This window comes from Mucor velutinosus (assembly GCF_035048745.1).
Source record: "Mucor velutinosus strain NIH1002 chromosome Unknown tig00001542, whole genome shotgun sequence".
In the NCBI taxonomy this organism is placed as follows: domain Eukaryota; kingdom Fungi; phylum Mucoromycota; class Mucoromycetes; order Mucorales; family Mucoraceae; genus Mucor; species Mucor velutinosus.
In genome coordinates, this window is record NW_027041924.1 from 621,124 (window position 1) to 648,903 (window position 27,780).

Consider the following 27,780-nt stretch of genomic DNA (forward strand, 5'->3'; position numbering starts at 1 on the left):
AGCACAAAAAGTATATAAACATGCAGAACGCCGAAAGCATGTTATCACTTTTCCTCTTGTTCTCTGTTGTAAAATGTCACTATCATCCACTTCAAACTTTGGTAAGCACAGATACAAGAATAGCGATGCAGTATACCCATAAACATCACTAGAGGAGGATGCTTTCTGCTATTTGATATCCAATCTAAGTCCTCAGACTGACAGAGACACATTGTGGCGAGTCCTCGGTGCATTTGGCACTATCATACAGCTTGAAATCAAATTGGGACAACTGAGCAAAGCAGCCATTATATACAAGTAAGCAAGCTGATGCATGTTACGCTCTAGCTAACATGGCCCGTTTATTACAGCTCACAGCCATCCGAGTACCTCTTTACTCAACAGATCTACATCCTTGATCGACTGATTGTCGTGCAGCCATTGCCCATAGCAGAATACATTGCTGATTTCAGTAGAGCAATACCCGCCAACAAACTGTCGCTTGGTGGACTGGAGACTCCACGCTTATTCATTGAAGAGTGGTCAACTGATCAGTACGTTGCTTTCGACCTCAACTTGAACGATCAGTACATTGATATATTCTTCCAGCATGTGGATGGCTACTATCGATTGCGCATTATGTACGATGACAATCTGCGAGACAATGTTATATTGCAGAGATACGACAACAAGACATCACTTACTTTAAGTGGTAAATACCCTGCCTACGTCTGGAAATCAAAGAAGCCAATGGAGGAACTTGGCGACACATATTATTTATCAGATTGGGAGAGGGTGACAGACATCCCGTTGGACGAATTCTCTCAAGATATGATCCGTCAAAAGGCAGCTAAAGGTGCGAGTCAGAACAAAGGGCCTATTTTGCCTGGTGGACAATACCCAGATCACAACATAAAGCTCGGCATGTGGACCGTGTACCGCTTGCAGTTTGACATCCCGTTGAGCAGCAAGAAGGATCCAGCATCACTCTCGCCCAGCAATGTGACGCATGAAGCCATCGAGTACAAGCTGAGACAAGCCGTGGGTGGGCATCAACAGCGTTTGACCGAGCAGATCCTTGTCAGGTCATCTACCAAAACAATCGACTTTGAGCGACAAATTGCAGACATGGCATTTGAGGTCCAGTATATGATGGAGCACGCTTTTCGACTCAAGATACTACGGGAGTATAATGTGGATCTGGACTTTTTCGAAAAAATGCGAGAACTGCCACCCCAAGTGAGCTGCGTCTTCTTGACACTGTTGTCAGCACCACAACAGCGCGTGTACAATCCTGACACGGTTATTAAGTATATTTACAGATTATGCAAAGACCAAATTGGCTTTCAAATACCAATACCCGACGACTGTGCCTGGACGAGACGTGTGTTGGTGACACCCACGTCCGTGTATCCAATGCAACCCACTGTGGAACCAATGACCCACTTGCAGTATCACTTTAAAGAGCACACAGATCGATTCTTGTATTTGCAGTTCACAGACGAAGATTTGAGCCTGGTGGCGCCTCAAGAAGACGAGGAGACATCGCAAAACGCAAAGCTGTTTGATCGCATCTACAACATCCTGCGTCGTGGATTGAGAATTGCAGGGAGAACCTACAAGTTTCTGGGCACCAGCATGCAGGACCTGCGGGCACATGGCTGCTGGTTTTTTGCATCAACACCCCAAGTGAGTCGAAGCCAGATCATGGCTTGGCTGGGCGATTTTTCAGAAATCAAGTTTATATCGACCTTTATCAATTGTTCAGGACAGGTAAGTAAAGCTCTCTGTATCACGAGATAGCATGTGGATTAACAGTAATATAGTCATTGACGCCTCGGTTGATGCATGTACAGATCAGAGGAGAATACATTGAGGAAGTGGAGGACTACATATATAACCAACACATTTTTACTACGGAATGCGGCAAAATGTCGCCACAGATTGCCAGAGAAGTAGCCAAGCAGCTCGAGTTGGATTACACGCCCTCCGTGATCAAGTTTAATCTTAACGGTGCCAGAGGCATTCTCCTGTTGTCCAACTTTCTGACCAAACGCAGAATTCAACTGAGATCAAGCCAGATTCACTTTGAAAGCACACAGCTCTCGCTGGAGGTTATCAAGTATTCCAAGCCCAACAAGCTCTATCTGAACGAAAAGTCTATTTTGCTGCTGTCATCTCTTGGTGTCGAGAACTACATCTTTCATCAGTTGCTGGATGAGAACATGGACTATTGTGAAAAGTACCCCAACATGGATATGATGGATGTGCACTACTCAAATGGACGCATGGACCATTTCAGACAGATCCTTGACTGCAAGTTCCAAGACAGGCATGATCCGTTCATAACCAATCTCGTTTCTAGCTATCAGAACCATGTTCTCAGGTATCTTCAGCAATGCCAACTCTATGTTCATCAAGGTGTCAGGGTGTTTGCTGCCATGGACGAGACAGGGACATTGAAGCCAGGCGAAGTCTTTTTACAAATCACGGATCCATCAGGTTTAGCGGCCAACAGAAAAGTCATTGAGGGCCCTGTTGTTATCTACAGAGACTCCTCCTGCTTTCCTGGTGATGTGCGTGTCATGGCTGCCATCAACTACTCCCAGCTGAGACACTATACTAATGTTTTGATCTTTTCGTCCATTGACCACTGTGATCTCCCTAGTTTGTGCTCGAATGATGACCCAGATGAAGACAATTTCAAGTAAGGCTTCTAGTGTTCAACATATGCAGCATGTCTTCTTATAGTGCAATATACAGTGTCATTTGGGATACGCGTCTTTTACCTGCCAAATGCAATGTGGCCGCACGAAGCTATCAAACTGTAATGACGCCTCATCAATCCAAGAAAATCTCGTTCAGAGAAGCCGCCAAGTTCTTCACTACTTATATAGCTAGAGACATGTCCAGAAAGCTGCATGAAGCATTTATCGCCGTAGCAGATCGACACAAGGACGGTGTTTTTAACGGCGATTGCATTTATATGTCTCTGCAAATGTCGAGAGCTTTGGGTAATAGTGTTTAGCAAAGCGTGTCATACATGTGTAATAATTCTCCTACTAGATTTTGCTAAAACTGGCATGTACGCCACCATCAAGTATGATCTCATGCAATACCCATACCCAGACTTCATGAGACAGCGGCCTCTCAAAACATACACATCATCCACACCATTGGGATCCCTCTATCGCACCACCAAAAGCATGTACGAAAGGCCGCTCTCCAACAGCCACTGCTATTATGACACCCGATTGTATGTGGAAGACATGTACAAATACATTATCGAGGCACGCAAGATGAAAGCCAGGTACGACCACAGCTTGCGCATCTTGCTTGGCCAGTATTCAGTCAAGACAGAAATTGAATTCATATCAGGCCATATCATTGAATGGCCAAAGTACCTCAATGAACAATACCGCCCTCAATTCTTGGAGCGCATCAAGGCTGCTTATATCCGCTTCAGAGGATATTGGAAAAGAATTTTTGATTCACAATGGGCCAGCGATGCAGTTGACAATGGACAGCCGCCCAGAGCCGATACGAAGGATCAATCGGTTGAAATTGAGGCAAAAGCAGCAGCTTGGTACTATGTCACGTATCATCCATCTGAAATCAAGAGCGACATGGTTTACAGCAAAACACTGCAGAGATACATGAGCTTTCCATGGGTAGTCGAGAGCTATCTCATTTACATTGCTCACAAAAACGACAGCAGACCCGATAGTGCCGAGTACAGTCAACCCATCCCGTTGGAAAAAATTGAAATTCATGCCAGATTGCATCGAGGTCCTCAGGCTGGAATCATACTTGCAGAATCAGACGATGAATCCGATGAGGATGAGACCAGTAGCGAGGAAGAAGAGAGCAATACAGAGGATCCAACAAGCGGCAGCCACCAGCACGCCAATTCCTATGGCCTCAATTTACCCCGTCATCCGCAGGAGCTTGATCACCATCACCATAATGAAGAAGCGGATGAGGTTCCTGTAGTCAGTGTCAAACTTGCAAATTTATTGAATTTATAATAAACTGATTTGCTTCGATATGCTCTACTACATCAGCTAGGTTATTTCATTCCACCATCAATTGCGAACTATGTTACTGCAATTCTGGATGGCATCAGATACCTGAATTTTGGTCGCACCTTGCAGGACGAGCAACGAGGACCGTCAAATGTACGCGTCTCACGAAAGTGCGGCCTTGTCGCGACCTCATGTCTGGGCGGACATGCAACAAAATCAAAGCTCGAGCTGTTCGATCGCTATATCACAACTCTTTTATGGTCATGACTAAAACCTTACAAGAACAAGAGGACGAGCAAGGCTATTCTATAGACGAAAACACTTATTATCATCCTGCTGCTGGACTGCATGGACTTACCATCAATGCTTCTTCGCCCATCTCGGGATTGAATGCCATGTTGGGCAAAAGAATTACGAATACACTGCCCTCAGCGATACCTGCCAAAAGAAAGAGCCCCGCCAGCAACAGCAGCCATTCTCAGGCACCTGCCAAGGTAATGCGTGCTCCTCAAGTATGTGATTCGAATATGCCTCTGCCGAGTGCGCAAATGCAGCCAGATACATATTCAAAGATCTGCGCAGATCAATACACTATTACCCCCTCACAAAAGGCTCGAAGAATATTGCCGGTTCAAAATCCTCCTGGTTTATACAATCGCTCTGCTCAACACAACCATGACGCTCTAGACAACCACAATGCTCTAGACAACCACAATGCTCAATATAATCATTCTGCTCAGCACAATCATCCTGCTCAACAAAACCGCTATGCTCAAATTAATCAGCAAACTATAATTCAATCATCTCAAGCCCATTCATCGTCAGCCGTCTTTCCTATACCAGGCATTGCGTCTATGCCTTCGTCGAGTCGTATTATCCAAGCACCACCAATTGAAGGGAATTGGGTCAAAAAGTCAAGTGACAGTATCCAAAACTCCAACAGCCCGCACAATCCTGATTTGACGAAATCTCTATCAAACGAACAACTAGCCATCTACGATAGCGTTGTTCGTTTGGGGAAAAGTATTTACCTAACAGGAACAGCTGGTACAGGAAAGTCGGTTGTGCTGAGAGCCATCATCAAAGGGCTTCAATCCAAGTATGGGGCAAACCAAATTGCAGTAACGGCATCTACAGGTCTTGCAGCATGTCATATTGGAGGAGTTACGCTACACAGTGAATTCGGCATAGGTCTGGGGGACAAAAGTGTTGACCATTACACCAAAATGCTTCGAAAGCAAGGGAGAACTTACAGCAAAATCAACTCACTCAAAGCGCTTGTTATAGATGAAATATCCATGATTGATGCCAGGCTATTTGACAAAATCAGTCAAATTGCGCAAGCGTTGAGGGACAGCTTGGCCCCATTTGGGGGAATGCAATTAGTATTGTGTGGAGATTTCTATCAGCTGCCGCCCATCAATCGAAATAGCCGCTTTATAAAATACGCATTTGAAGCCGAATGCTGGGATGGAGCTGTCCAAGAGACAATGACTCTGACAAAAGCCTTCAGACAGACAGATCAACGTGAGTTTGGGCTCAATAACTCTACTTATCAGACCCGAAGATCGCTAACAAACTGCGTCTGAAACAATTGCAGATTTTACGGACATCCTGAACGAATTAAAACGAGGTGTGGTTTCGGACAAGACGTTAATGGAGCTCCAAAGACTGCAGCGACCACTGACAATCCATCATGGCATCGAACCAACCGAATTGTAAGTCCACTTTCATGGTTAAATGGAACCATAAGAATGATTTTTTTTTTCAAGATACCCCCTTAGAAAAGAACTGGATGCGGCGAATTACGGAAAACTGACAGCTTTGAGCGGAGAGCCCATCACATACAAATCAACAGACTCTGGCCAACCAGGGCTTCTAAAACATTGTATAGCGCCTGAAGAGATTACACTCAAAGTAGATGCCCAAGTCATGCTAACCAAGAATTTGACATCGACATTAGTCAACGGATCCAGAGGTGTCGTTTCAGGATTCAAAGAGGATGAGCAGAAGAAATTGTATCCTGTGGTGACATTCACAAACGGTGAAAAGTTGATGATAACCCAGTATAGCTTTACATTTGACTCGCACGGTAAAACTAGGGCTGAATTTATCTATGTCTTGTATTATGATTACTCATTCACTTTATGAAAAATAGGCTACGCAGTAGCAACAAGAGTGCAAATTCCATTGATTCTAGCTTGGGCGCTCTCAATTCACAAATCTCAAGGACAAACAATCGATTACCTGCGAATTGATCTGAAAAACAGCTTTGATTTTGGTCACGCTTACGTTGCATTGTCTCGAGTGAGAAGCATGGAAAATCTGCAGGTGTTTAATTTCTCAAAAGAGGTTGTTAAGGCGAATGACAAGGTAATTGCTTTCTATGAGAATGTGGACCGCAAGAGACATCAACGCGTCAGTGCAAACTCTGAAGAAGGAAATCTCGTATAATAATATATCCTCCATCATCTCCATGACCTACCAATGTCGATTTTTACCACATTTAGTAATTATAAAAAGGAAATGACCCAGGAAACGAAGAACTTTCTATTTTTAAATAAGCATTGGAGAGAGGAGGAAATTTGTCTCGTTCAATGATGTTAAACATCCGAAACTCAATCGAATTTACTGTGATTTGGATATATAAATCGATAATGTTTGTGTTTAAAGGAATATTTTCTTCTTTCCTCTCTTCTATTTTTCTAAAGAATATCCTTGCAATGAGTGATAATGTCATGGAAGACCATAAAGACTCTAAACATGATGTTATCGTAAAAGAGCATGAAGAACAAAGCTATCAAGTGGATGAATATGGCGAGATTCGCCCTGAACCCACCGCAGAGGATTGGAAAAACTTGAGAGAAGTTGCTGATGACATCCCCAAGGCCGCCTACCTTGTTATCCTTGTCGAATTTTGTGAAAGATTCACCTACTATGGTAAGATACTATGTATATATACATGCAATTACTGCAGATGTTGACCTTCTGTCAATTTTTTTTTTTTTAGGTCTGACCGGTCCCTTCCAGAATTATATCCAGAACCCTAACCCTCCATCCTGTAAGTTTTCAGTGTTTTTTCTCACGTTCATATTCTCACGTTCATTCAAACTCATACCATTGTCATCTCATAGACCCTGCAGAATTGCCCGGTGCCATGGGCAAGGGACAACAAACTGCCACTGCTTTGACTACCTTCTTCCAATTCTGGTGCTATATCACTCCCATCATTGGCGCCGTTGTCGCTGATCAATACTGGGGCAAGTACAAGACTATCCTCATCTTTGCATGTATCTATTTCGTTGGCTTGGTCATCTTGACCTTGACATCCATTCCAGCTGCCATCGCCTCTGGTGCCACTTTCCCTGGTTTCATCGTTGCAATCATTATCATTGGTTTTGCTACTGGCGGTATCAAGTCCAATGTGTCTCCTTTGGTTGCTGAGCAATATAAAAACACAACACCGTATGTCAAGACATTAGTTCCCAAGAAATCCTCCAAATATACTGCTGATGAGGGTGATCTGCCTACTCATAATGCTACTGCCGCTGCTCATGATGGTGCTGAAACTCGCGTCATTGTCTCTCCTCAAGCAACATATCAAAAACTTTTCAATTATTTTTATTGGGGTATGCAACTATTTTAGAACAACAGGAATCGAGAAAAAGTTTTACTAACCGAGACGTGTCTGCTTTCATTAGGTATCAATTGCGGTTCCTTGGCTTCCATTACCACCGTTATCTTGGAGAAAAACGTTGGTTTCTGGCCTGCTTTCCTTTTGCCCACTCTTGTTTTCATTCCTGGTATCTTGATCGTTCTCGCTGGTAAGAAGTATTATGTGAGAAACCCTCCTCGTGGTTCCATCTTCTTTGAAGCTTTCAAGGTCATTCGCCTCTCTTTCAAGTACGGTTTTGAGGGATGTAAGCCTTCTGTATTGAGAAGCGAGCATCCTGAGATTGCTGCTAAGGCTACCTGGGATGACATTTTCGTTGATGAATTGAAGCGTACCTTCCGGGCCTGTGTCGTCTTTTGTTGGTATCCCATCTACTGGCTCTGTTACTCTCAAATGACAAACAACATGGTTTCCATGGCTGCTACTATGCAAACTGGCAATGTCCCCAATGATATCATGCAAAACATCAATCCCTTAGCTCTCGTCATTCTTATTCCCATCATGGACAGAGTTTTCTACCCTGCCCTTCGTCGTATGAACATCAACTTCCGTCCTATGGCTCGTATCACCACCGGTTTCTTGTTTGCTTCTTTTGCCATGGCCTATGCTTCCGGTATCCAAGCTTACATTTACATGCAAGGTCCCTACTACGACCATCCTACTGGCCATGGCAAAAATGATGTATCTGCTGGTCTGATCGTCCCTGCCTATGTTTTGGTTGCCATCTCTGAAATTTTCGCTTCCATCACTGGTCTTGAATACGCTTACAGAAAGGCTCCTGAAAAGATGAAGTCCTTGGTAATGGCTCTTTTCTTGCTTACCAACTGCTTCGGATCCATTCTTGGTTTTGCACTCGTTTCTGTTGCTGTTGATCCTAAGCTCAAATGGATGTACGCTGGTATTGCCATTGCTATGTTTGTTTGTGCTCCTCTCTTCTACTACTGCCATGGAAAGAACGATAAGTCGGATGTTGCTGAAGATGCAATTGGTATCAGAGGTGATCATGATCAAGAAGCTGAGAAGGCCGAAGTTTTCGCTGAATATGAAGCTGAATTCAAGCCTGCTGTTTAGACATCTATTTCTTATCATACATAATCTAATCTGTTTTTTTGTAATATATACCTTTATACATAGTTTGATGCTTCATCGTATGCAGTTTTTTAATAAAAAAAATCAATATTTTCATGTAATCATCGTAAGGTTTCTTAAAATTTGAAACATGAATCAGAAAATGGAAAGAAAAAAAAAGTATGATTTGTAGCTTGAAAAGAAGAGCGCAAGAGCCTGTATTATTGTAACCATTCCCTGATGTGGGATGTTAGAATCGCAAGTCGTGAATCTTTGAATGTGAGAAAATTGGCATCCTCAAAGCGAGGGTTCGTGGTAAAAATCATGTGTGTTTGTGTATCTTTGATCCTCTAAGGGGTTTCTCCGATTTCTCTCCATTTAATCGGTGCAGCTATTCTTGTATACATGGAGCGTGACCCATGCCAATAAGGCAGTTGTAGTATTTAGTAATAATAAATAGTTCATCTGTCACAAGGAAACATTAACTTTTCAAGCAATCTAATTTGTCATCGCATACTGTTTTCATTAAACAACCGATTTCTGTTGAAAGATTTCACGATGCGCTAAATGTGATGAGCTAAACGCGTATGAGGCTTTCAAGACGGCCAAATCCCGAACTAATGTTACAAATTATGATTTCTTTTCATGTAATGAAATGATCAGCTTTGTATCATCAGTGATATGAGATTTTCTTATCGTTCATTGGTGGATCATTCCTTCCCTTCTTTCCTTGATGCCCTTTATATTATATTTGGTTTGGAACGTCGAGAAAAAAATGAGTTTGCTGGTGAAACTTGACAAGAAAACCAGCTCAACAACAGCGCGAAAAGCTAAAAAGAAGATATTGTGCCTTATTGCATCGCATCACATCACATTGCATTGTATAGCTGCGATATAGTTTTAAATAAATTCATATCGCCCTTGACTCCGAGCTGCAATGCATTTAGATGAATGCATTGCGCCAGAGAGAGAGAGAGAGATGCATATTCTCTAGGCGTTGCACTTACTCTATTTGTGCTTTCTTTCCTTTTTCAATCAAATAAATAGCTAGAATTTTTATTCAAGATTCAGTACAAAACGAGGTATTGCTTGTAATACAAGTGCATTTCGTGCACCATCAATACCAAAGATTTGATTTTAAGGGCACTCAAATCTAAGATTATATGGTTACAACTGTACTACGACATTTTCAGATGATTTCTTGGTAAATTAAACTGGCCACTGTGCTGTGTGCTGTGCATGGTTTTCTTGCAATGTAATTTGAGCTATTTGATCCGCAGTGCTATTTTAAAGTTGATACACTGAAGAGATCAAAAACTTCAATCTTGCAATCTTCATCTGCTCCGTCATTGCAAAAGATGATAGATAGAAAGAAGAATTCCCAGGATTCATTTACAATTTTACCACACACGGCTACCCGTTCAACGACCATGGAATTTTCTTGCTCTTAAATGGAAAATAGAACTTGAGGAAGCGTACGAGGAGGGTTTGACAATAGAAAAACATGAATTCACCTTTTCCATTCATCTTATCAAGGTAACTCCGAAATAAACAGTTTTCTGATCCGTGTATATAAAGCAGCATGCATTTCTCGATTTATCACCTTTTTTTCAGCTATATTTTACTATACTTCGTCTATGAGTGAAAAAGAAAAGCAAGAAGTCGTCGTGCAAGAACATGAAGGTGGTTTTGAGGTGTCCGAAACTGGCGAAATCCTCGTTGAGCCCACCGACGAAGATTACAAGCATTTGAGAGAAGTCGCTGATCATATTCCTAAAGCTGCTTACCTCGTCATCCTTATTGAATTCTGTGAGAGATTCACATTCTATGGCTTAACAGGTCCATTCCAAAACTATATCCAAAATCCTGACCCTGGATCATGTAGGTTGGTTTAGATGTTGAATGTGAGCCAATAATTGACCCATCCTCGGTAGATCCCGCTGAATTGCCTGGTGCTATGGGTAGAGGTCAACAAACGGCTACTGCATTGAATACCTTCTTCCAGTTCTGGTGTTATGTTACTCCTATCATCGGCGCTATCGTTGCTGATCAATACTGGGGCAAATACAAGACCATTCTTGTCTTTTCTGGTCTTTACTTCCTCGGTTTGCTCATCTTGACATTGACTGCCATGCCTGCTGCCATTTCAGCTGGTGCTACTTTTCCTGGTTTCATTGTCGCCATCATTGTTATTGGTCTTGCTGCTGGCGGTATTAAGGCCAATGTGTCTCCCCTCGTTGCTGAACAATACAAGAACACCAAGCCTTTCATTAGAACCATCAAACACAAGACCTCCTCCAAATACACTGCTGATGAAGGTGATATGCCTGCTCACGGCCAAACTGTTGTTGCTGCCTCCGGCTCTGAAACTCGTGTTATCGTCTCTCCTCAAGCTACATACCAAAAGCTCTTCAATTACTTTTATTGGGGTATGTATATCTCAAAAAGAAGGGCATAAACGTGTTTATTAACCGAGCATCAATCACTATTCTAGGTATCAATGTCGGTAGTCTTATCGCCATCACCACCATCGTAATCGAACAACAAGTTGGTTTCTGGGCTGCTTTTCTTTTGCCTACCCTCGTTTTCATTCCATGTATTTGCGTTGTGCTTTTGGGTAAAAAATTCTACGTTCGCAATCCTCCCCGTGGCTCCATCTTTGTGGAAGTCTTCAAGATCATCAAGCTCTCTTTCAAGAACGGCCTTGAGGGCTGTAAGCCCAGTAATTTGGCCGTTTCCCACCCTGAACTTGCTGCCAAGGCTACTTGGGATGATGTCTTTATTGATGAATTGAAGCGTACTTTCAGGGCCTGTCTTGTCTTTTGTTGGTATCCCATCTACTGGCTTTGCTACTCCCAAATGACTAGCAACATGGTTTCCATGGCTGCTACTATGCAAACTGGCAATGTCCCCAATGATATCATGCAAAACATCAATCCTTTGACTCTCGTCCTCTTCATTCCTCTCATGGATAAATTTGTTTATCCTGGCCTCCGTAGAATTGGTATTCCTTTCCGTCCCATCATGCGTATCACCTGCGGTTTTATCTTTGCTTCTCTTGCTATGGCCTACGCTGCAGGCATTCAAGCTCTCATCTACAGCACTGGTCCATACTATGACAACCCAAGTGGTACCAACAAGAACGACGTGTCTGCTGGTTACATTGTCCCTGCTTATATCTTGATTGGTATTTCAGAAATTTTTGCTTCTATCACTGGCCTTGAATATGCTTACAAGAAGGCTCCTGAGAAGATGAAGTCTTTGGTCATGGCCTTGTTTTTGTTCATGAACTGTCTTGGTTCCGTTCTTGGTTTCGCTCTTGTCTCTGTTGCCTATAACCCCAAGCTCAAGTGGATGTATGCTGGTATCTCTATTGCTATGGGTATCTGTGCTCCACTGTTCTATTATTGTCACGGTAAAAATGATGCTACTGATGTTGCAGATGATGCCATTGGTCGTCATGACGAGAAGCAAAATCAAGAAGTTGAATACGACTATGAGGAAAAGTCTTCAGCTTAAAATTAATCAATTCTTCCATCCCCTTGTAAACTTATTCTTAATTATATTACTATAATTACCTTTTGTACTATTACCTCTATTTTATTTTATTCTTTCCTTAAGGAAGGACTTTTTTATTTCATCAAACAAAAACTTCAATAAATCCTAGTATCTTTTTAATGCGTATTGAAGTCTCACATTTTGACTTTTTTCATTTCACGACGTAGATTTCTCCATTATCGACTTGTAATCATGAATCTGACTGTTATTCCATTATGTTACACGTTTGCATCAAGTAAAAGCATTCATATAAGGGCAGATAGCATACTTAAATTGCCTTTTACTACCCACGAGAATGCAAAATACAGCGAAATCTGGGTATATTTAGGCCGTAGTTTCTCGCGTTAGAAGCTGTTTTAGACCGTTAGGATAGCACCACACAATTGCTCTGAGCTAGCAATGGCTTGCTGATACTTTTGCTCAACTTTTTTGGGATCGCCAAAATTCGACCCAAAACCATGAGGGATACCTCATGGTTTTCAACGAAAAACAAACGATCGTGTTTTCGACCTCAAAAATGAAGGCTTCTACTATGGTATATATTGAATCAAAGTGTTTCTATCGATCTAGGGCAACCCCTGAAACCACTTTTGCGAGACTTATATATACAAAATATCAACTTTTTTTTTTGCAAAAACCTTATTTCATATTTTCTAATATTGCTCAATAAATTTATTTAAAACACCTTTTATAATTAGTACCATTAGATAGGTCTTGAAAAGTACTACAAGAAAGCTTAAGGTGGGGGTTTTTTTTTGTAGGGGAGACGAGCTCCAGGTTTTATTTAAAGTCCTTAAAATGTCATACTGAGGGAAAGAAAAGACTGTTGGTGGACCCAATGTCTGCAATGAAGGGGAATAAGAAATTTTTGAACTAAGTTGGGAAAGAAATCTACTACTAATAAGGTGCGAAACCTAGAGTTTAAGGTGGTTAGGATGATCATCACGATTTATATAGTCGAATCTTAAAAATACTTCATACAAGTCGAAAATTGAACAAATTATTTCTATTTCGAGCGAAATGAAAATAAGCGGAGAATTAATAATTCTGGCTGCTGTTGCCAAATGCTGTACCATGATTGTGGAGGTAATTGATGCTGTTGGAAGCTCATAAAAAGGGGACCAAGAGCAAGATGTTACATTTTATACATCGCATTAGTAAATATGTATTAGATACAAAAAGCGTGTTTATTTTTGAAATGTGTCAAAGAAAAGTTTATAAGCTAATGTTCAGATGATTGTGTAGGTGATGTTGTGTTATTCATGCTATTTTGTTCTTGGTTGTCATTTTTTTTGTTAGAAGCAATAGAGACATTCTTTTCTTTCAAAGCCAAAATTTTTGTTGCAACTGTATTGTTCATGCTATCCAAATCTTCTCGGATACTTGCGGTTCTGCGGTCCAAATTGTCCAAATCTACACGAAGAACCACTTGATTTGCATGAGTATCGGCCAGTTTCTTTTGCAAGAACTTGTTTTTGACTTCTGCAGCCTTGTTCTTTTCGGATAAATCCTTCATCTCTTTTATCAACTGTGCGTTGGGTTCAAAGGCTTGCACACTGAATAAAGCTTCTTCCAAAAGTTTGATCCGAGATTCCAAAAACTGCTCAGCAGCACTATTACCATAACCGTCATCTTGTTCTCTCTTGTTTTCCAACAAATCCAACCTCGATCCAAGAAGCTGCTGGTTTTTCTTTACGCGGTTTATGTTGGTTATGGTTGTTTTGTAGTTGCTCTGTTTAGCATGTAAATCAATGTATTTTTCCTGCAAATTTGAGAGCGTCAATTCCATATTTTTTGATGCTTCCACAAGGTCATTGATCTTTGCAATTGCTTGAGATTCAGTGAGAGACTTTTGGCTGCTACAGAGTATGTCTTCTAGAATTTCCAGTCTTTGCAGAAGAGAGTCAACAGCAGGCGGTGTAAACTGATCTACATTGGATACAGATTGCTCCGTTTCCAATTTGTTGACCTAAATACAAACATCAATTGATTGATTTGGATACAGAAAATTTTCTAAAATTTACCTCGTCAATTGGGATTTCTCTACTCTTCATAAACGAGAAATTATCTATTGGATTTGATATTGTCAAAACAAAGCAAGATCAATGTTAGTACTACAGATATAAGAGTTTCTAAATTGTACATACCGTGTATCAATCGTGTCAACATTTTATAACGGAATTCTATGAACTCTTTGTTAGATGATAGTAATTTGAATGCAACTTTACAAATTACGCTCTGAAATCTTGACAAGTATCTTGACGTTTGAAAATTGCTTGATTGCAACGATAAGAAAAGGAGTTAAGAGCAAAAGGTATGGGAGCATATTGTCGTAAATTATAAATCTAATCAGTAATTAAACGACGAAACTGCTATTTTATATGCGCTTTTAATAATGAGATCTTGTTCATTGATAAGTTTACTTATCCGCACAGCAGACAATCAATGAGTCAAGTTGTCATAAAGAAGCTTTAGTGCCACCATTGTTGTTTACTAACTCAAATCTTAGATATATTTCTGATGAGCAGAACTAAGGCACCCTTGGCTGTGCAACCGTACTAACTGATTACACCATCATAGCAACGCCAACGTTGCAATCCGTACAAGCGAAGCGAGCACATCACACAGTAAGCGAGGATTGTCAAAACTCCAATATAACTGCTTTGAATAAATAAAGTTGAGATATAGAATAAATGTTCAGTCCCTAGACACGTTTACAACCCTAATATGAGTTTCAAGGCATTTGTCAGGCATGGCTCATATATGATTAACCAGCTCCACCAGCCAAACTCAATTAAAACCCAGACTCATAGTCTGTTTCTAGATTAGCCAAATTCTGGTACTTTTCGACTCGATCGAATTATTTTTGCAGATTCGACTAAGTAAAATATGATGATCATCCTATGCTCCTTTAAGCTTTCCTGCAGTGCTTTTCAAGGCGCATCCAATGGTACCAAGTAAGATAGATGTTTTGAATAAACTTATTGAATAATTTACGAAAACATGAAAAGAGGTTTCTGGCCAAAATGTCGAATTTTTACATATCAAAGTCCCACAAAGATGACTTTAGGAGTTGCTTTGGATCGAGAGAAACATTTTGATTCAATTCATACCATAGTAAAAGTCTTTATTATCAAGGCAAAAAATGCGATCGTTTGATTTTCGATCAAAACCATGAGGGGTACCTCATGCTTTTTGGTCGAATTTTGGCCATGTTTTTTTTTTGGTCCCTAAAAAGTTGAGCAAAGGTGTCAGAAAGAAACTGCCAGACGAGAGCAACTGTTTGGTGCTATTCTGACAATCTAAAACGGTCTTGACCGCGAGAAAACGTAGCTCAAATGCACTCAGGTTTTGCTGTATTAGGCACACTAAGGAATAAAAAGGGGAAATACCAGTACGCTGCTTGCCCGTATATGAAGTAGCTATGCGTATATGGATGTAGAGCATCACATAAGGATCAGATCTACAGATAATTTGAGGGATTTTCATGTGCAAGTAGAGGGTCAACATGAAAGTAGTCGTATTTTGATAAGATACGCAATAGCAATCAGTAGCATGAGCTGCTGCTGCGCAGGTTGGTTCTCACCAAAGCAAAGCGAAGGTAGAGAACCATCCAAAGCATAAACATTCATATGATTAGTGATTTTACATCAATCAGCAATCAAGATTCTTCTGGTATTTTAGCTATATTAATTTTGCAATATTAGCCAAAGGCCCACAGCAGCGCTCGCCGTCTGAACGTAGGTTGATTTTTACCGAAGCGAAGCCGTAAGTCGGGAAACCACCCAAAGTGTCAAAAGGCTCGTAAAATTATAGAAAACGAAATTACTATACCCATGTGATGTTTTCACGAAATAACGTTTGCATAAAGAAACTCACTACCACTTTTGATAATCACAATAGAGAACCAATGGTCAAAGCCAAAGATGAATTAAATTGCATCAATCAGATCCAATATTTACATTCAAGAATGTCAAAAAATTTGTTCAATCCAGCATGAGAAAATCAAATGTACATGATGGCTCATTATCAGGTTATAGACATGAGCGACATCAGGTACCAGGCCCGTTTTACATTTAATGCAATGCTCCAAAATCTCAACGCTATTGGCTCAATACGTCATGCGTTGTGGAAATTTTTCAGTCGGCTAACAGAACATTTCTCTCCTTTATTCCCCTTTCACCTTCTTTCTTCTTTTTCCTTTTAGCAACAAACATCAAAGCATGCCGTACAAAAGAGTCAAATCACCAGCAAAATCGTTAACAGCATCAACGGCAAGTCAAGATGAGAGAGATGCGAAACGATGGCTCATCATTGGCGCATATCAAGCAGGAGCAAATGAAAGACAAATTGCACGCATGTGTAAAATCAATCAACCAAGCGTTCGTCGTACTATCCTCAATTTCAAAAAGACAGGATCACCTACTTTACCCAGAGGCCTAACACCAAAAGGTTTGGATAGCATTGCATGTACAGTAACCGATAGCTAAACATCTTGTTATCAATGGATAGAAAAATCCAAACCTTTTCTAGAATATGATGGAGAGGGAAATTTGATTGATAGCGACGATGAGGAGAGCACTGATATTGCTGTAAAGTATTCTAGTCTTGTATCATCACTTTGTATTTCAACTTATTCATATACATGTGTAGTCTACATCCTTACCAACTGACTCTCCTTTGAAGGCAAAGATCAGAGCCAGAAGACCTTCAGCCAAGGATTTAATAGCCTACGTTTTGAGTAAAGCACAACAGCCAGAGAAGAGTGTATATATATATATATATTATTTGCAATAATTGTAATGTATATATTAACGCTTCTTATTAGGTATTCGTGAAACATGAGGAGCAAGAAAAGTGGAGACCTCCTACACCACCACGTGATTCGAACTGCAATGATAAACAAATAAAAGCAACTAACGATACCAGATCAATACTGTCTCCACCTGTCAGCGAACCATCCATCTCACCAAAACAAGAACATGAATTCATTCGGGGTTATGAAACATGGACAATGGATGACGACAAGATACTCATGGCTCATGTATTGACAAGATTAAGCGGATGTCGATGGAAAGAAGCTGAAGCAAAATTGCGTGGTAAACACAGTGCAGATGTATGCGAAAAGAGATGGGAAGTTTTACGAAGTTTATTGATCCGTGGCGCAAACAAGTCTGGAACTCAAGGATGGTAGTTTCTTGATGAATGAAATTGTTTATAAGATATGAATAAAAAAAATTAGATACAGTTAATATTTTGGTTGCTCTTCCTCATCATTTCTACTACGTCTTGTACAAAGTAAGGTACAATTCTGGGTATCAGTTTCAACACTGGCTTTTCAATGCCAACATGGGATATTTGACTTGAGCTGCTCTTGCTACTTCTTCTTGATGCTAGCGAAGAACCACTCGATTGGCCATCGTCTATATCATCGTCATCGCTACTACTGCTGATGCTTGAACAGTGGAGAGCATCGTCCTCGTATTGGAATTCTTCAAAATCACCCATGACGCCCACGAGTTCTTTTCGCTGGGAAATATACTGGAATATGTCATTTTGACGTTCTTGGTCTGCATCAGCTGCGATTTTAGCCAATCCTTCGATGGTGCCAGTATGGATGCCGCTGCCATGGTGATGAATCATCAACTTTCTGCGTTGTCTTTCAAAATGATACATCTTTTGCTGATATCGATATTGACAGATAGCGTCAATTTCTTGTTCTAAGGTCGGCAGTTCCTCCTTGCTAACCGCCTTTTCCACGCTGTGCCAAATGTCGATTTTGCCAGGAATGCCTTGCGCCACAAACGTAAATAGTTTATCCAGGTATTGAACCAATTCGTCAAATACTTTCGATGCCTCTTGACTATGCACATTATGGACAAATTCGTAGAAATGTTGTTCATGGCGTTGCACAAGATCAATAAATAGCTGGATAGTATCAGTAACACCCAGATCTGCTGGCAACTCGTCAATGACTTGCAGTAAATCATCCAAGAAAGAGGCAACGTGACGTATGGTAGTACTGATATCAGCAGCCTTGTATACTTGTGCCAAGGGTTGATAAAAGACGGATATAAATTCTTTTAATAGTTCACCAGTGACACCTTGGAATACCAAATTCATCATAAGTTCTTGCTCATACTGACGTGCGTACAGTTCCCACAATTGAGCAATATGCTTGACTAGCTTTTTGGTCTCGTGTGTTTGGTCAAATGTAGCAAGCATTGTAATTTGCTCTGCAGACAGTAATGGCTTGATTTCATCGTTGCCAAGCAACGCCAATATCTCCATGGTTCGCGTATCGTAATCTAATGTCATTGCGGATTAAAAAATCGACATTGCGAGCCTGGGTAAAGAGAGACACATACCTCTAAAGTTGGAGTTTTCGGGCAACGGTGTTCTAACAGCATTATACACTTTCTGACATAGCACCTTGTCTTGAATCTTTTCTTCCAAAATTTTGATATCCTTTTCAAAAACTTTTGACTCTTCGTTCATATTGGAGATGATAATCCTGTAAGTGTGGATTGATTGGTAAGATGGATCATAAAACGTCGAGCCCAGTTGCTTGAATTATATACCTCTGAAACAAACTTCTTCCGCCAAACGGCTGAGCCAAGAACAGATCCATGATGCTCTTCACCATGGACATGGGATTGGAAAATCGAAGAATAACAGACATTGTGCGATAGGGCATGAGACCATGCGTTCGGCGCAGGTTGTTCAGATTCTCAGTAGCTGTATCTGATGTTAAGAACTGCCGATGCAAAGCAAATGCAAAGCTATCAGGAGAGTAGAGAGAATAATCAGCCTTTTACTAAACTACTCTGTATCACAAGTTTACTTACTTAATGCGGCCCCATTCAAATGCTTTCTTGAGAGACTCTGGCAGATCTTTCATTTGCGGCGTCTTTTTGATTATGTCAAATACACCAGTTAAACCGCCCGGCTGCAGTATATCCTTCTTTAGATCTTCCAACGTTTCATTCAGTTCTAGCACTCGTTTGTCCAATTCCTTTTGAAACTGTTGCTGCTCATCGAGACGGCGCTTGTCAGCTGCCTCTCTCAATAGTGTATCCTTCTCTTCCTCCACAGTGAATAGGATGGGTGAGTCTGTTAAGAACTTGCGGAGTATGTGACTCTTCTGGATCTGCTGTTGGTGCTTGGAAGGCATGGAGGTGCTACAAGGATCGCCCGTCAAATGGTACAGAAAGGCACGCAATAGGAGTCTATCATTCTCACGAAAGCCTTGCTGATGTGCTGTGTTTGTTGATTTGGATGGAGCAGGAGGTATATCCATGTTCTTGAAGTGATGCTTGAGCTGATCTCGAAGACGCCTAAATTCTCCATGGCGGCGACCCACGTAAATAGGTTCCGTTTGATGTGGAAACCAGGTTTCGATCAAGAATTCGGCATGTGAAACTTCTCGCAATGTCTTCTTCTCCTTGATTTGACGTACTGTAACGATATTCACTCGAAACATGTCGTTCTGCTCTGCGGCAGCAGCTGCAGCAGCTGCTGATACGGGCGATAATGGCGCTGTGGTAGTTGCGGATGTCTCCTGCGGGTTGACACGAATGCTCTCTTCTTGGCCCTGCAATGTCTTGATACTGGCGCAGAATGCAAACACCAGCGATTTCTGGATCTTGTGCTGGATCATCTTTCGTTGCTTGGTGGAGTCGCTGCTGCGAGGCGTATAGTAGGAATCCAGATTCACCTTGTTGAATTCGTTCAGGAACACCTTGCACTTGGGCCAGAAATCCTCGCCGCAGGTGTGTTTGAGCAATGGAAACTCAATAATCATGTTCTGAAAGATGTAGCGAAGAAACGGCGATGCCTCGCTGTCCTCCTTATCAATGATAGACGCAATATCAGGACTCTTGATCAGTGTGTTGATCTCGTGAATCAACTGCTCAGTAATCAGCTCTCGTTTGAAATAGTGTAGCTGCTTTGGTGTGATATCCATGTTGTAAAATGTAAAATGAGAGAAAACGTAGTAAAATCAAAATGAACTGAAACTTGGGTCTTTTATTGATTTCTGATCAGGGCAAAAAGAGGCGCAAATGACGTAAAAAATTGCCATTGTGCTTGTAATAGGTTTAATCGGAGAGGCATGGTTTTTCTTGTTGTATTCATGATATCATGGTGCTCACATTGGCCCAATGGCTCAGAGTCACAGCTTCAGACATACGAAAGACTTTTTTGTGTTCAAACAAGCCGTGTATCCGTCTTTCCCCATTTTGCATTATGCCTAAAATTGTATCTTCGTCAGTCGTCTCTTCTTCAGATCATGCCACAAAACCAGAGGATCAGCCAAAATCACTGCATGTCTATTACTGTCTCTGCTCAGAATTTGCACTGGTGATTGATGCGGATCTTCGACAACTACCTCGACGCAGAACAGACAATGCCATCATTGTTTCCAATGCCAGACGCACATACAAACTAACAGCTGAAGCAGGTGAATGTGTGCTGCTGAAAAGGTTTGATCCATGAAGTAATGTTGTAGTCTGTAACTCTAAAATGTCTGTTTTTTTTTTAATCCTCTTGTGGATCTAGACGCGATGGATATGAGAAGCAATTCAGATATCACTGTCCCAGTAAGATGCCATGACGTTGATGTGAGTGCTACAGTAACTGAATTAATTGCATAGGATGTCAATTAGTCATTGCATACGAAATGAACGAGCATCGAAAGCTAGGCCCATACACTTACGTTTTGGATGGTGCTTTAACCGAGAATCAAGGCCATGCACCTGCCAATGCCATTATTGACGTGCAACCTATATCGTCCGCTACCAGCACAGCTTAGATATCGATAACTACATATCCCTTCCATGATAGAGAAGAGGCGGGCAGCAATGAGTTTGAATGTGTGTCCCGTTCAAATGCATCATTTAGGTTTAGGGCGCTTTGTACATTTTACCGTTTGAAAATTAATAAACCAATGCTTGAAGAGGGGTGGGAAACAACCAACAGGGCTTTTTCTTCTTTTTTTTTTCCTTTTTTTCTTTTTCCATTTCTACAACACCATCCTATCATTTATATATACAATGGGTGCTAACGCGTCTAAGCAGTCTGGTAGCAGCAGCAAAAACGCAAAGCCTGGTCGTATGCCGCAACAAAAGATTGAAGACCTGGTTGACCTTGGTGCTGTGTTTCCAAACGGCCTGTATCCAACCACAGAGCAAGATTACGACCCTCGTATTTTACAGAAGCTCATTGTACAGAGAAAGATAGCTCCGTTCTACAAAGGTACACTCCATTGCAGTTTGCCATGACATCTTGACACTTACACAGGTATGTAGGTTTACCAGATGCTCCAGAGACAGTGACAGTAGCAACGCTATCTCCCAACTTGCCTATACCACAATCATCCTCATCTTTGTCCACCATATCCACCTCCTCATCCATCACAAACCCAAACGCAACAACATCCTCACTATCAGTATCAGCTCCAGCACCAGTACCAGCCGCAGCAGACAGCAAACCAAAAAACAGACCTCGCAGTGCTTCGCAAAGAGACGCTTCTTATGACCCTTATGTCGAGCGAAAGAAGGCATACCTTGAAAAGATGAAACAAAGAGAGAAAATGCTGTACAATGATGCTGTTGAATGTCCCATTTGTTTCCTGGTAAGTGGCTGCTTGCTGTCCACAATGAGCTTTGTTATCTCATGTTGTCGCTTTTAAGTATTATCCTGCAAATATCAACTACTCTCGCTGCTGTGATCAGCCTATTTGCACCGAATGCTTTGTTCAGATCCATCGCCCTATCGAAACACCCTCAGTGCCTGCTACATGTCCCTTTTGTATGGAGGAGAATTACGGCATTTTGTATGAACCGCCCACGTGGAGCGAGAGGTTTCAGGCTCGCTCTCGAAGTGGTTCGCACAGCACAATGACAGGCACTCGACATACAACATCTGGTGTAGGAGGATCAGATGGACCCCGTCGTGAAAGTGTAGGCCACAAGAACCCTGACGTTGTATTGATTGGTAAGTGTTTAGAAGAGGTGAAATGGGCCATTTTATCAACCATGGTGTAGATCACATCAGACCTAATTGGGACAAAACAACAACACCTGCACCAACTCCCGCACGAGCTGTCTCTAGAAGAAACTCTGCTTCCAATGCTGGCAGTGGTGGATCTCGCCATAACAACCTGCTGAGAGCCGCAGGTGTCACATCGCTGTTGACAAGACCAGGTAGATCCGCATCATCAGCCGCAGCAACCGAGTATCATCAACATTTGAACAATATGAGAGATGTAAATATGGACTTGGAGGACTGGATGGTGATGGAGGCAATACGATTATCTCTTGCTGAGCAAGAAGAAAATGATAGAAAAGAAGCTCTGAAGAAGAGCAAAGAGCAGCAGCAGCAGGAAGATCAGGAACAATCAACATCATCGACATTGTAAACACCAGTGCATTTGTTTGACCAGAGCCCCACCCCCTCTTCTGGTGATAATTCAACGTCGTCTTGGTCGTATAAAAAAGCATATTCCCTCTCAATAAACAATGCCGAGCTTTGATAGCCCATGTTTATTAATGTAAAACGCTTCTTGGTGAGGCGGCTTTCATGTCTTAGATGCACCACACTTTTTATCTAATAGGACTTTGTTCTCATGCTGGCAGCTGTTGTATCGCTGCTTTACAAAATTAAAGTTTTAGTAGTAAAAAAAAAAAAAAAAAAAAGTAAATTTATCTATACACTCATCGCAATTTCACCCCCCCCTAAGTTTCCTCTTTCTTTCCTCCAAATTACAATCTCTGTTTACGTGTTCTCTTGATTATAATGAAGATCTTTGGCATCATAGCTGTATCGTCATTACTACTGCTGGAAACCTGCTCTGCTGGTCTCTGGGGAAGCAACAAAGTCGACCCCATCGTAGCAGAAGAAAACTTGCCATTTGCTCCAACATCCAAATTCGACTACAAGCTCTCATTCAAAAAGAACTTTTACTACAATGGCACTGTTCCATTCTGGTCAATGGGCGGTGGTAAGTATGCTGCTGTTCTACATGTAGCATAGCAGACAACCAACATTCTTGTAGACGTATTCAAATCCGATGATTTCATCCGTTTGTCTCCTTCTGTGCCAAACACAAAGGGCTTCATCTGGTCTGAAATCCCAAATCCTTATGAAGCCTGGGAGGTAGAGATTGCATTCAAGGTGACAGGGAATAACATGCACGGTGGACGTGGTTTAGCATTTTGGTATACCAAGGACAGAGAGGAAACAGGCCCTGTGTTTGGCTCCAAAGATCAGTGGGATGGACTGAGTGTCTGGCTTGATTCTGCTAATCCAGTGGTAGGGTACCAGAGAGAATCCAATTGACGTCAAGCTGACCCTGTTGAATAGACGCATAAGCCAAGCACCATGGTCTTGTTGAACGATGGAACCATGGCATTTGCTGCTGGCACGGATCCCACGAAACACATGCTGGGTTCTTGCTCCATCAGTTACAGAAACACAGAATCACCAGCGTACCTCAAGGTGTCTTACAAGGACAATACACTTAGCGTAAGTGTCTTTTTGTTTGTTTTGGCTTTTCGCTGCTCCCGTCCCCCCCCCCCTTGGGCCTCCTTTGTGTGCCCTTTTATACATGCTGCTGATCTTCCTTAATTGAAAATTTGTTTAGGTTTCTATGGACAATGGATCTGGCGCCAAAGATTACCGTATTTGTGTTCAAAAGTCAGGCATCAAACTGCCCACAGGCTATTACTTTGGCGTATCTGTAAGTTACAAAGCGTTTACTCTCTCGTTTAGATTAAATTCTGACACGTTCATCATGTTGATCTTTAGGCTGCGTCACACACACCTGCTGGTTTGTAACAGCTTTATTTGTATACACTTAAATGTACTAATTAAATTGATTTACCATTGTAGATGACCATGACATTTATTCTTTCGAGACAAAACAGTTGAATCCTCCTCAAAAGTTAGAGGTAAGATTTTAGAATCGCACACTGAAAATTTACATACTGACACACATCTCGTGTAGCACCCAAAGCGTCCATTGGAAGAGGAAAAGAAGAAGAGAGGAGAGGAGTTTACTGGTATAGATGAGGAACAGAAAAAGAAGATTGAGGAAGCAGAATTCCAAATGAGAAAACTCAGAGATCAGGCAAATGCTGATGATTTCCAGGGAGAAACTGCTGTTAGCTTGGTAAGCTGATGGTGTGTGTGTGTGTGTGTGAGTAATGTGGAGCAGCTGTGCTAACATTGCGAATTAGGCTGCCATCTATGATACGCAGAGAAGAGCCATTGAGCACATTCAAATTGTGCAGTTACAGATTGAAGCCTTGGGAGCTCCAAGTCCAGATGATGCCATTACGGGTCAATATGAAAAGATAGATCTTCGCAGTTTGGCTACGGGCGGCGGTAGTGGAGACAGTGGTAAGGGCAGCAGTAGTAGCAGCAACATGTAAGTCATATAGTAGCAGTCTACAAGTGGCACCTTTTGTTGACAGAGTCGCAATTTTTAGTGATCTATCTCGCATCACAGATCAAGTGCGATCTGAATCAAAAAAGACAGCCGACCAATTCGACAGATTAACGCTGGAACAAAATCGCAAAATGGAGGATATTCAAACAGCCATCGCAAGATTGGAGGCGTCCCTAGCTGTACTGGATGTAAGTCGACTTGATGAATATTAAAAGAGCATGGTACTCACAGATTTGCATCTCGAATCACTGTAGAAACGCTTACTTTCTCAATCCAATATGATGCAAAAAAAGATGAATGAAGTCAATATCCATTCAGCAGAGACCAAAGGCACCATGTCCAGCTTGCTCAAATACATATTCTACGCATTTGTTGCTCAATTCCTGTTTGGTATCGCTGCTTATCTCTACTGGAAACTGCGTGTAGAACGCAATGATAAGAAATTTGTTTAAAAACCACTATATTATTTATTTATAAAGCCATCTTGCTTGTTTCTAACCAATTTAATGAAACGTCATCTACATGCTCATCGAAATCATGAATTCTATTGTAAGCACTGCTGCTGAACAAGCCGCGAACTTTGGAATAGGTATCTTTCTCGTTCAATTTAGCTTCTGTGTTGTTGCTAGTGAAGGGTTCTTTGATCTTTCTCCATTGATTGTCTACATGCACAAATGGCTATTCATTATATGAACGATTAGTATACAAACACTCTAAACATCACCATAGGACAGCTTACTGTGATGGCAGATTCATCTTCTTCCAAGTGTGTGAATTGCTTGTTGTTGATTAAAAAGATGATGGCCTTATCTTGGTTATTTCTCTTGATAGTTTCTGTCACTTTGATGGCTCTCTCTGGCAGCACGGTGTCATCGTTACGAGCGTTGCCATGATACCAACCGAGAATGCTTAAATCATTCTTCTTGGCATAAAGATCCGTCTAAGTTGAACACATGTTAACATGACGCTTGCCAATCTGGAGCCTCTTTTATGTACCTGCTTTAAAGCAATCTCAAGCATTGGAGTTACAGTTGTCCAGTGGTGGAAAAATGGTATAGCTGTCTTGACTAGTAATCCATCTGAAGTATGTTGACCCAACAAAACACCACAAACATCAGAGGAGGGGTATTTAGCAGCGTGTAAAAGAGGGATGGCATAGGCATGAAGGTCAACTGTATTATTTTGGACCATTGTATAAGATTTATGTGTAGGAAAAGACACGTTGCTCTCAAATTAAAGTGAAGCTTCATTTGTTGCAATCCATCTGTGACTCCAGAGGATTTCGAGGGCGGGATTTGTACCGCATTTCAAGGCACAAACACACTTTATGCTAATGCTGGCAAGCACTTTGACTACGAAGCACTGAATAACTACATATAACTTCACCCGAAAGACATAATGGTCGTTAGTCTTATTTTTGTTGTTGATTGGATTGGCGATGGATCGATGTATGAGAGTCAAATGCGACCAGGAACACGTACGTTGATTGATCCACCAAAAACGATCCATACTGAATTAGAGAGGTAACAAATAATAGATGGTTTATTATTTTAACGAATGTAATGGAAGATAAGCTAATGTAAAAGAAAAACTAGATGGTTTAAACTGTGAGCGATAGCAAATGAACGCTCGTAGGCCGCTACAAGATGTATAATAATGAAGCATGTGTTAGAATGAGTTGTTTTACAAGCTGGCCTTTTTTAAAGCATTTGCGGCAGCTCTCTTTTTCATGTTCTGAGAACGTTTCAAAGCGGCCCTCTTTCTCTTGGAAGAGTAATCTCTGATACGGAAATCATAACTGATGATTTCATTATCCCACTCGTCGTCATCATCAATTTGACCGTCGGCATCTTGCTCATAGAGACGAACATAATAAGTTCCAGGTTCAACATCAATGACCCAGGTGAAAGTCCATTCATCGTCATCATCAGGGCGAACGATAGTATCACCGGTGTAGGATCCAATTTGTTTGACTTCGCTGTCATCCTCAGCATTGAATAATTTGGCGATAATGGTTTCATCGGCATCGTTGGTGATTCCATTCATGGCAAATGTGATTTGGTCAGTGACAGAAAATTCAGCACCTTCATTAGGGAAAAAGAAATAATGGGGCTCGTCCTCAGCGAGAACAAAGGTGGCAGCAAGACCGACAAAGATGGCAGAAAGGAGAGAAAACTAGAGTGCTTTTAGTTAATGCTCTATATCCATGTATCAAGCCATATGAGGCTACTTACCTTCATTTTTATCGTTGAAAAGGAATGTATATTATGAATGAAAGAGATATGAATGAAAGATGTGGGATTTGTTGTAAAATGGACACGTATTTATATCAAATCAACCATCTCTCCCAATATCTGTCTTGATACAGTTATTCACGTTTTTCCAGAAACTCAAGTTAGGGAGAATCATCGCCTTCAAGTCTCCTGCTAAATTACATTTTCATTGAAGATCTTTATCTTTATGTACACTCATTCATGAGGCCACTCCTGTTCAGGAGATGCGATATATATATATATATATATATATATATAAGCTCTCCTTTAATTAAAACACAATCTCGGTTTTGAAGAAGCAGTAAAAGATGCATGTGATTACTAGACATCAGTTGCTGCTTTGGCTGGTTGCCATTTCAAGATTTTATTGTCTTGCTCCTCTTGATGGATACATTCAAAAGCATTAATTAAAACTACAAAGGATAGGTTGTATCAGGCTACATCATACAGTCTATTTGATACAAAAGATAGCGTATATATTTCTACTGATCGTCTTGCTGTGGTCCCTAAATAATAAACAAGCGTTCCAAACGTTTGTATTGGTGGCACAGCTACAAAAGCTCTGTTTTCTGAATGCTTAGCTAAGAAATACTCCTGGTTTCTACAGATCCCTGAATAAAGATGGTTGATTGATAAAAAAGCAATGCAATGATAAAAGCACTGGAGCTACAACAGCAGTACCCTTAGCGCATATGAAAGTATGTCATAGAGGCGCTGCTCCCTTAGAATGCGAAAGGCGGCATTGAATAAAGA

At 41.2% G+C, this 27,780-nt stretch overlaps 12 protein-coding genes across 12 annotated transcripts; 8 read left to right on the top strand and 4 right to left on the bottom strand.

Annotated features, from left to right (window-relative positions):
* Nucleotides 1-73: 73 nt before the first annotated feature.
* On the top strand, nucleotides 74-4,007 carry ATC70_004881 (uncharacterized protein; the record flags this gene model as incomplete). Its single annotated transcript, XM_064824181.1, has 6 exons — nucleotides 74-101; nucleotides 153-297; nucleotides 351-1,752; nucleotides 1,806-2,686; nucleotides 2,743-2,993; nucleotides 3,046-4,007. 6 exons carry the CDS (start codon nucleotides 74-76, stop codon nucleotides 4,005-4,007), a joined length of 3,669 nt encoding a protein of 1,222 aa, XP_064677117.1.
* A 254-nt stretch (nucleotides 4,008-4,261) lies between these two features.
* On the top strand, nucleotides 4,262-6,458 carry ATC70_004882 (uncharacterized protein; the record flags this gene model as incomplete). Its single annotated transcript, XM_064824182.1, has 4 exons — nucleotides 4,262-5,531; nucleotides 5,605-5,722; nucleotides 5,777-6,096; nucleotides 6,163-6,458. 4 exons carry the CDS (start codon nucleotides 4,262-4,264, stop codon nucleotides 6,456-6,458), a joined length of 2,004 nt encoding a protein of 667 aa, XP_064677118.1.
* Nucleotides 6,459-6,727: 269 nt separating this feature from the next.
* ATC70_004883 (uncharacterized protein) lies at nucleotides 6,728-8,748 on the top strand (the record flags this gene model as incomplete). The annotated part of the gene is made up of 4 exons (XM_064824183.1): nucleotides 6,728-6,944; nucleotides 7,015-7,065; nucleotides 7,139-7,633; nucleotides 7,706-8,748. 4 exons carry the CDS (start codon nucleotides 6,728-6,730, stop codon nucleotides 8,746-8,748), a joined length of 1,806 nt encoding a protein of 601 aa, XP_064677119.1.
* A 1,634-nt stretch (nucleotides 8,749-10,382) lies between these two features.
* Nucleotides 10,383-12,264, top strand: ATC70_004884 (uncharacterized protein; the record flags this gene model as incomplete). Its single annotated transcript, XM_064824184.1, has 3 exons — nucleotides 10,383-10,626; nucleotides 10,680-11,174; nucleotides 11,240-12,264. The coding sequence occupies 3 exons, from the start codon at nucleotides 10,383-10,385 to the stop codon at nucleotides 12,262-12,264; spliced, it is 1,764 nt and encodes a 587-aa protein (XP_064677120.1).
* A 1,261-nt stretch (nucleotides 12,265-13,525) lies between these two features.
* ATC70_004885 (uncharacterized protein) lies at nucleotides 13,526-14,357 on the bottom strand (the record flags this gene model as incomplete). Its single annotated transcript, XM_064824185.1, has 2 exons — nucleotides 13,526-14,272; nucleotides 14,328-14,357. 2 exons carry the CDS (start codon nucleotides 14,355-14,357, stop codon nucleotides 13,526-13,528), a joined length of 777 nt encoding a protein of 258 aa, XP_064677121.1.
* Nucleotides 14,358-16,526: 2,169 nt separating this feature from the next.
* Nucleotides 16,527-17,497, top strand: SAR1_1 (COPII coat GTPase; the record flags this gene model as incomplete). Its single annotated transcript, XM_064824186.1, has 4 exons — nucleotides 16,527-16,755; nucleotides 16,816-16,895; nucleotides 16,957-17,070; nucleotides 17,132-17,497. 4 exons carry the CDS (start codon nucleotides 16,527-16,529, stop codon nucleotides 17,495-17,497), a joined length of 789 nt encoding a protein of 262 aa, XP_064677122.1.
* Nucleotides 17,498-17,541: 44 nt separating this feature from the next.
* Nucleotides 17,542-20,269, bottom strand: ATC70_004887 (uncharacterized protein; the record flags this gene model as incomplete). The annotated part of the gene is made up of 4 exons (XM_064824187.1): nucleotides 17,542-18,611; nucleotides 18,672-18,817; nucleotides 18,885-19,085; nucleotides 19,152-20,269. The coding sequence occupies 4 exons, from the start codon at nucleotides 20,267-20,269 to the stop codon at nucleotides 17,542-17,544; spliced, it is 2,535 nt and encodes an 844-aa protein (XP_064677123.1).
* Nucleotides 20,270-20,550: 281 nt separating this feature from the next.
* ATC70_004888 (Rho-GAP domain-containing protein) lies at nucleotides 20,551-21,115 on the top strand (the record flags this gene model as incomplete). The annotated part of the gene is made up of 3 exons (XM_064824188.1): nucleotides 20,551-20,786; nucleotides 20,863-20,903; nucleotides 20,958-21,115. The coding sequence occupies 3 exons, from the start codon at nucleotides 20,551-20,553 to the stop codon at nucleotides 21,113-21,115; spliced, it is 435 nt and encodes a 144-aa protein (XP_064677124.1).
* Nucleotides 21,116-21,356: 241 nt separating this feature from the next.
* Nucleotides 21,357-22,723, top strand: ATC70_004889 (uncharacterized protein; the record flags this gene model as incomplete). Its single annotated transcript, XM_064824189.1, has 4 exons — nucleotides 21,357-21,558; nucleotides 21,612-21,937; nucleotides 21,996-22,299; nucleotides 22,350-22,723. The coding sequence occupies 4 exons, from the start codon at nucleotides 21,357-21,359 to the stop codon at nucleotides 22,721-22,723; spliced, it is 1,206 nt and encodes a 401-aa protein (XP_064677125.1).
* Nucleotides 22,724-23,100: 377 nt separating this feature from the next.
* ATC70_004890 (uncharacterized protein) lies at nucleotides 23,101-25,206 on the top strand (the record flags this gene model as incomplete). Its single annotated transcript, XM_064824190.1, has 10 exons — nucleotides 23,101-23,305; nucleotides 23,360-23,616; nucleotides 23,668-23,829; nucleotides 23,948-24,043; nucleotides 24,112-24,133; nucleotides 24,196-24,254; nucleotides 24,311-24,475; nucleotides 24,543-24,733; nucleotides 24,795-24,942; nucleotides 25,009-25,206. The coding sequence occupies 10 exons, from the start codon at nucleotides 23,101-23,103 to the stop codon at nucleotides 25,204-25,206; spliced, it is 1,503 nt and encodes a 500-aa protein (XP_064677126.1).
* Nucleotides 25,207-25,225: 19 nt separating this feature from the next.
* PMC1_3 (plasma membrane calcium) lies at nucleotides 25,226-25,945 on the bottom strand (the record flags this gene model as incomplete). Its single annotated transcript, XM_064824191.1, has 3 exons — nucleotides 25,226-25,432; nucleotides 25,494-25,694; nucleotides 25,751-25,945. 3 exons carry the CDS (start codon nucleotides 25,943-25,945, stop codon nucleotides 25,226-25,228), a joined length of 603 nt encoding a protein of 200 aa, XP_064677127.1.
* A 492-nt stretch (nucleotides 25,946-26,437) lies between these two features.
* On the bottom strand, nucleotides 26,438-26,994 carry ATC70_004892 (uncharacterized protein; the record flags this gene model as incomplete). Its single annotated transcript, XM_064824192.1, has 2 exons — nucleotides 26,438-26,929; nucleotides 26,989-26,994. 2 exons carry the CDS (start codon nucleotides 26,992-26,994, stop codon nucleotides 26,438-26,440), a joined length of 498 nt encoding a protein of 165 aa, XP_064677128.1.
* Nucleotides 26,995-27,780: the final 786 nt, after the last annotated feature.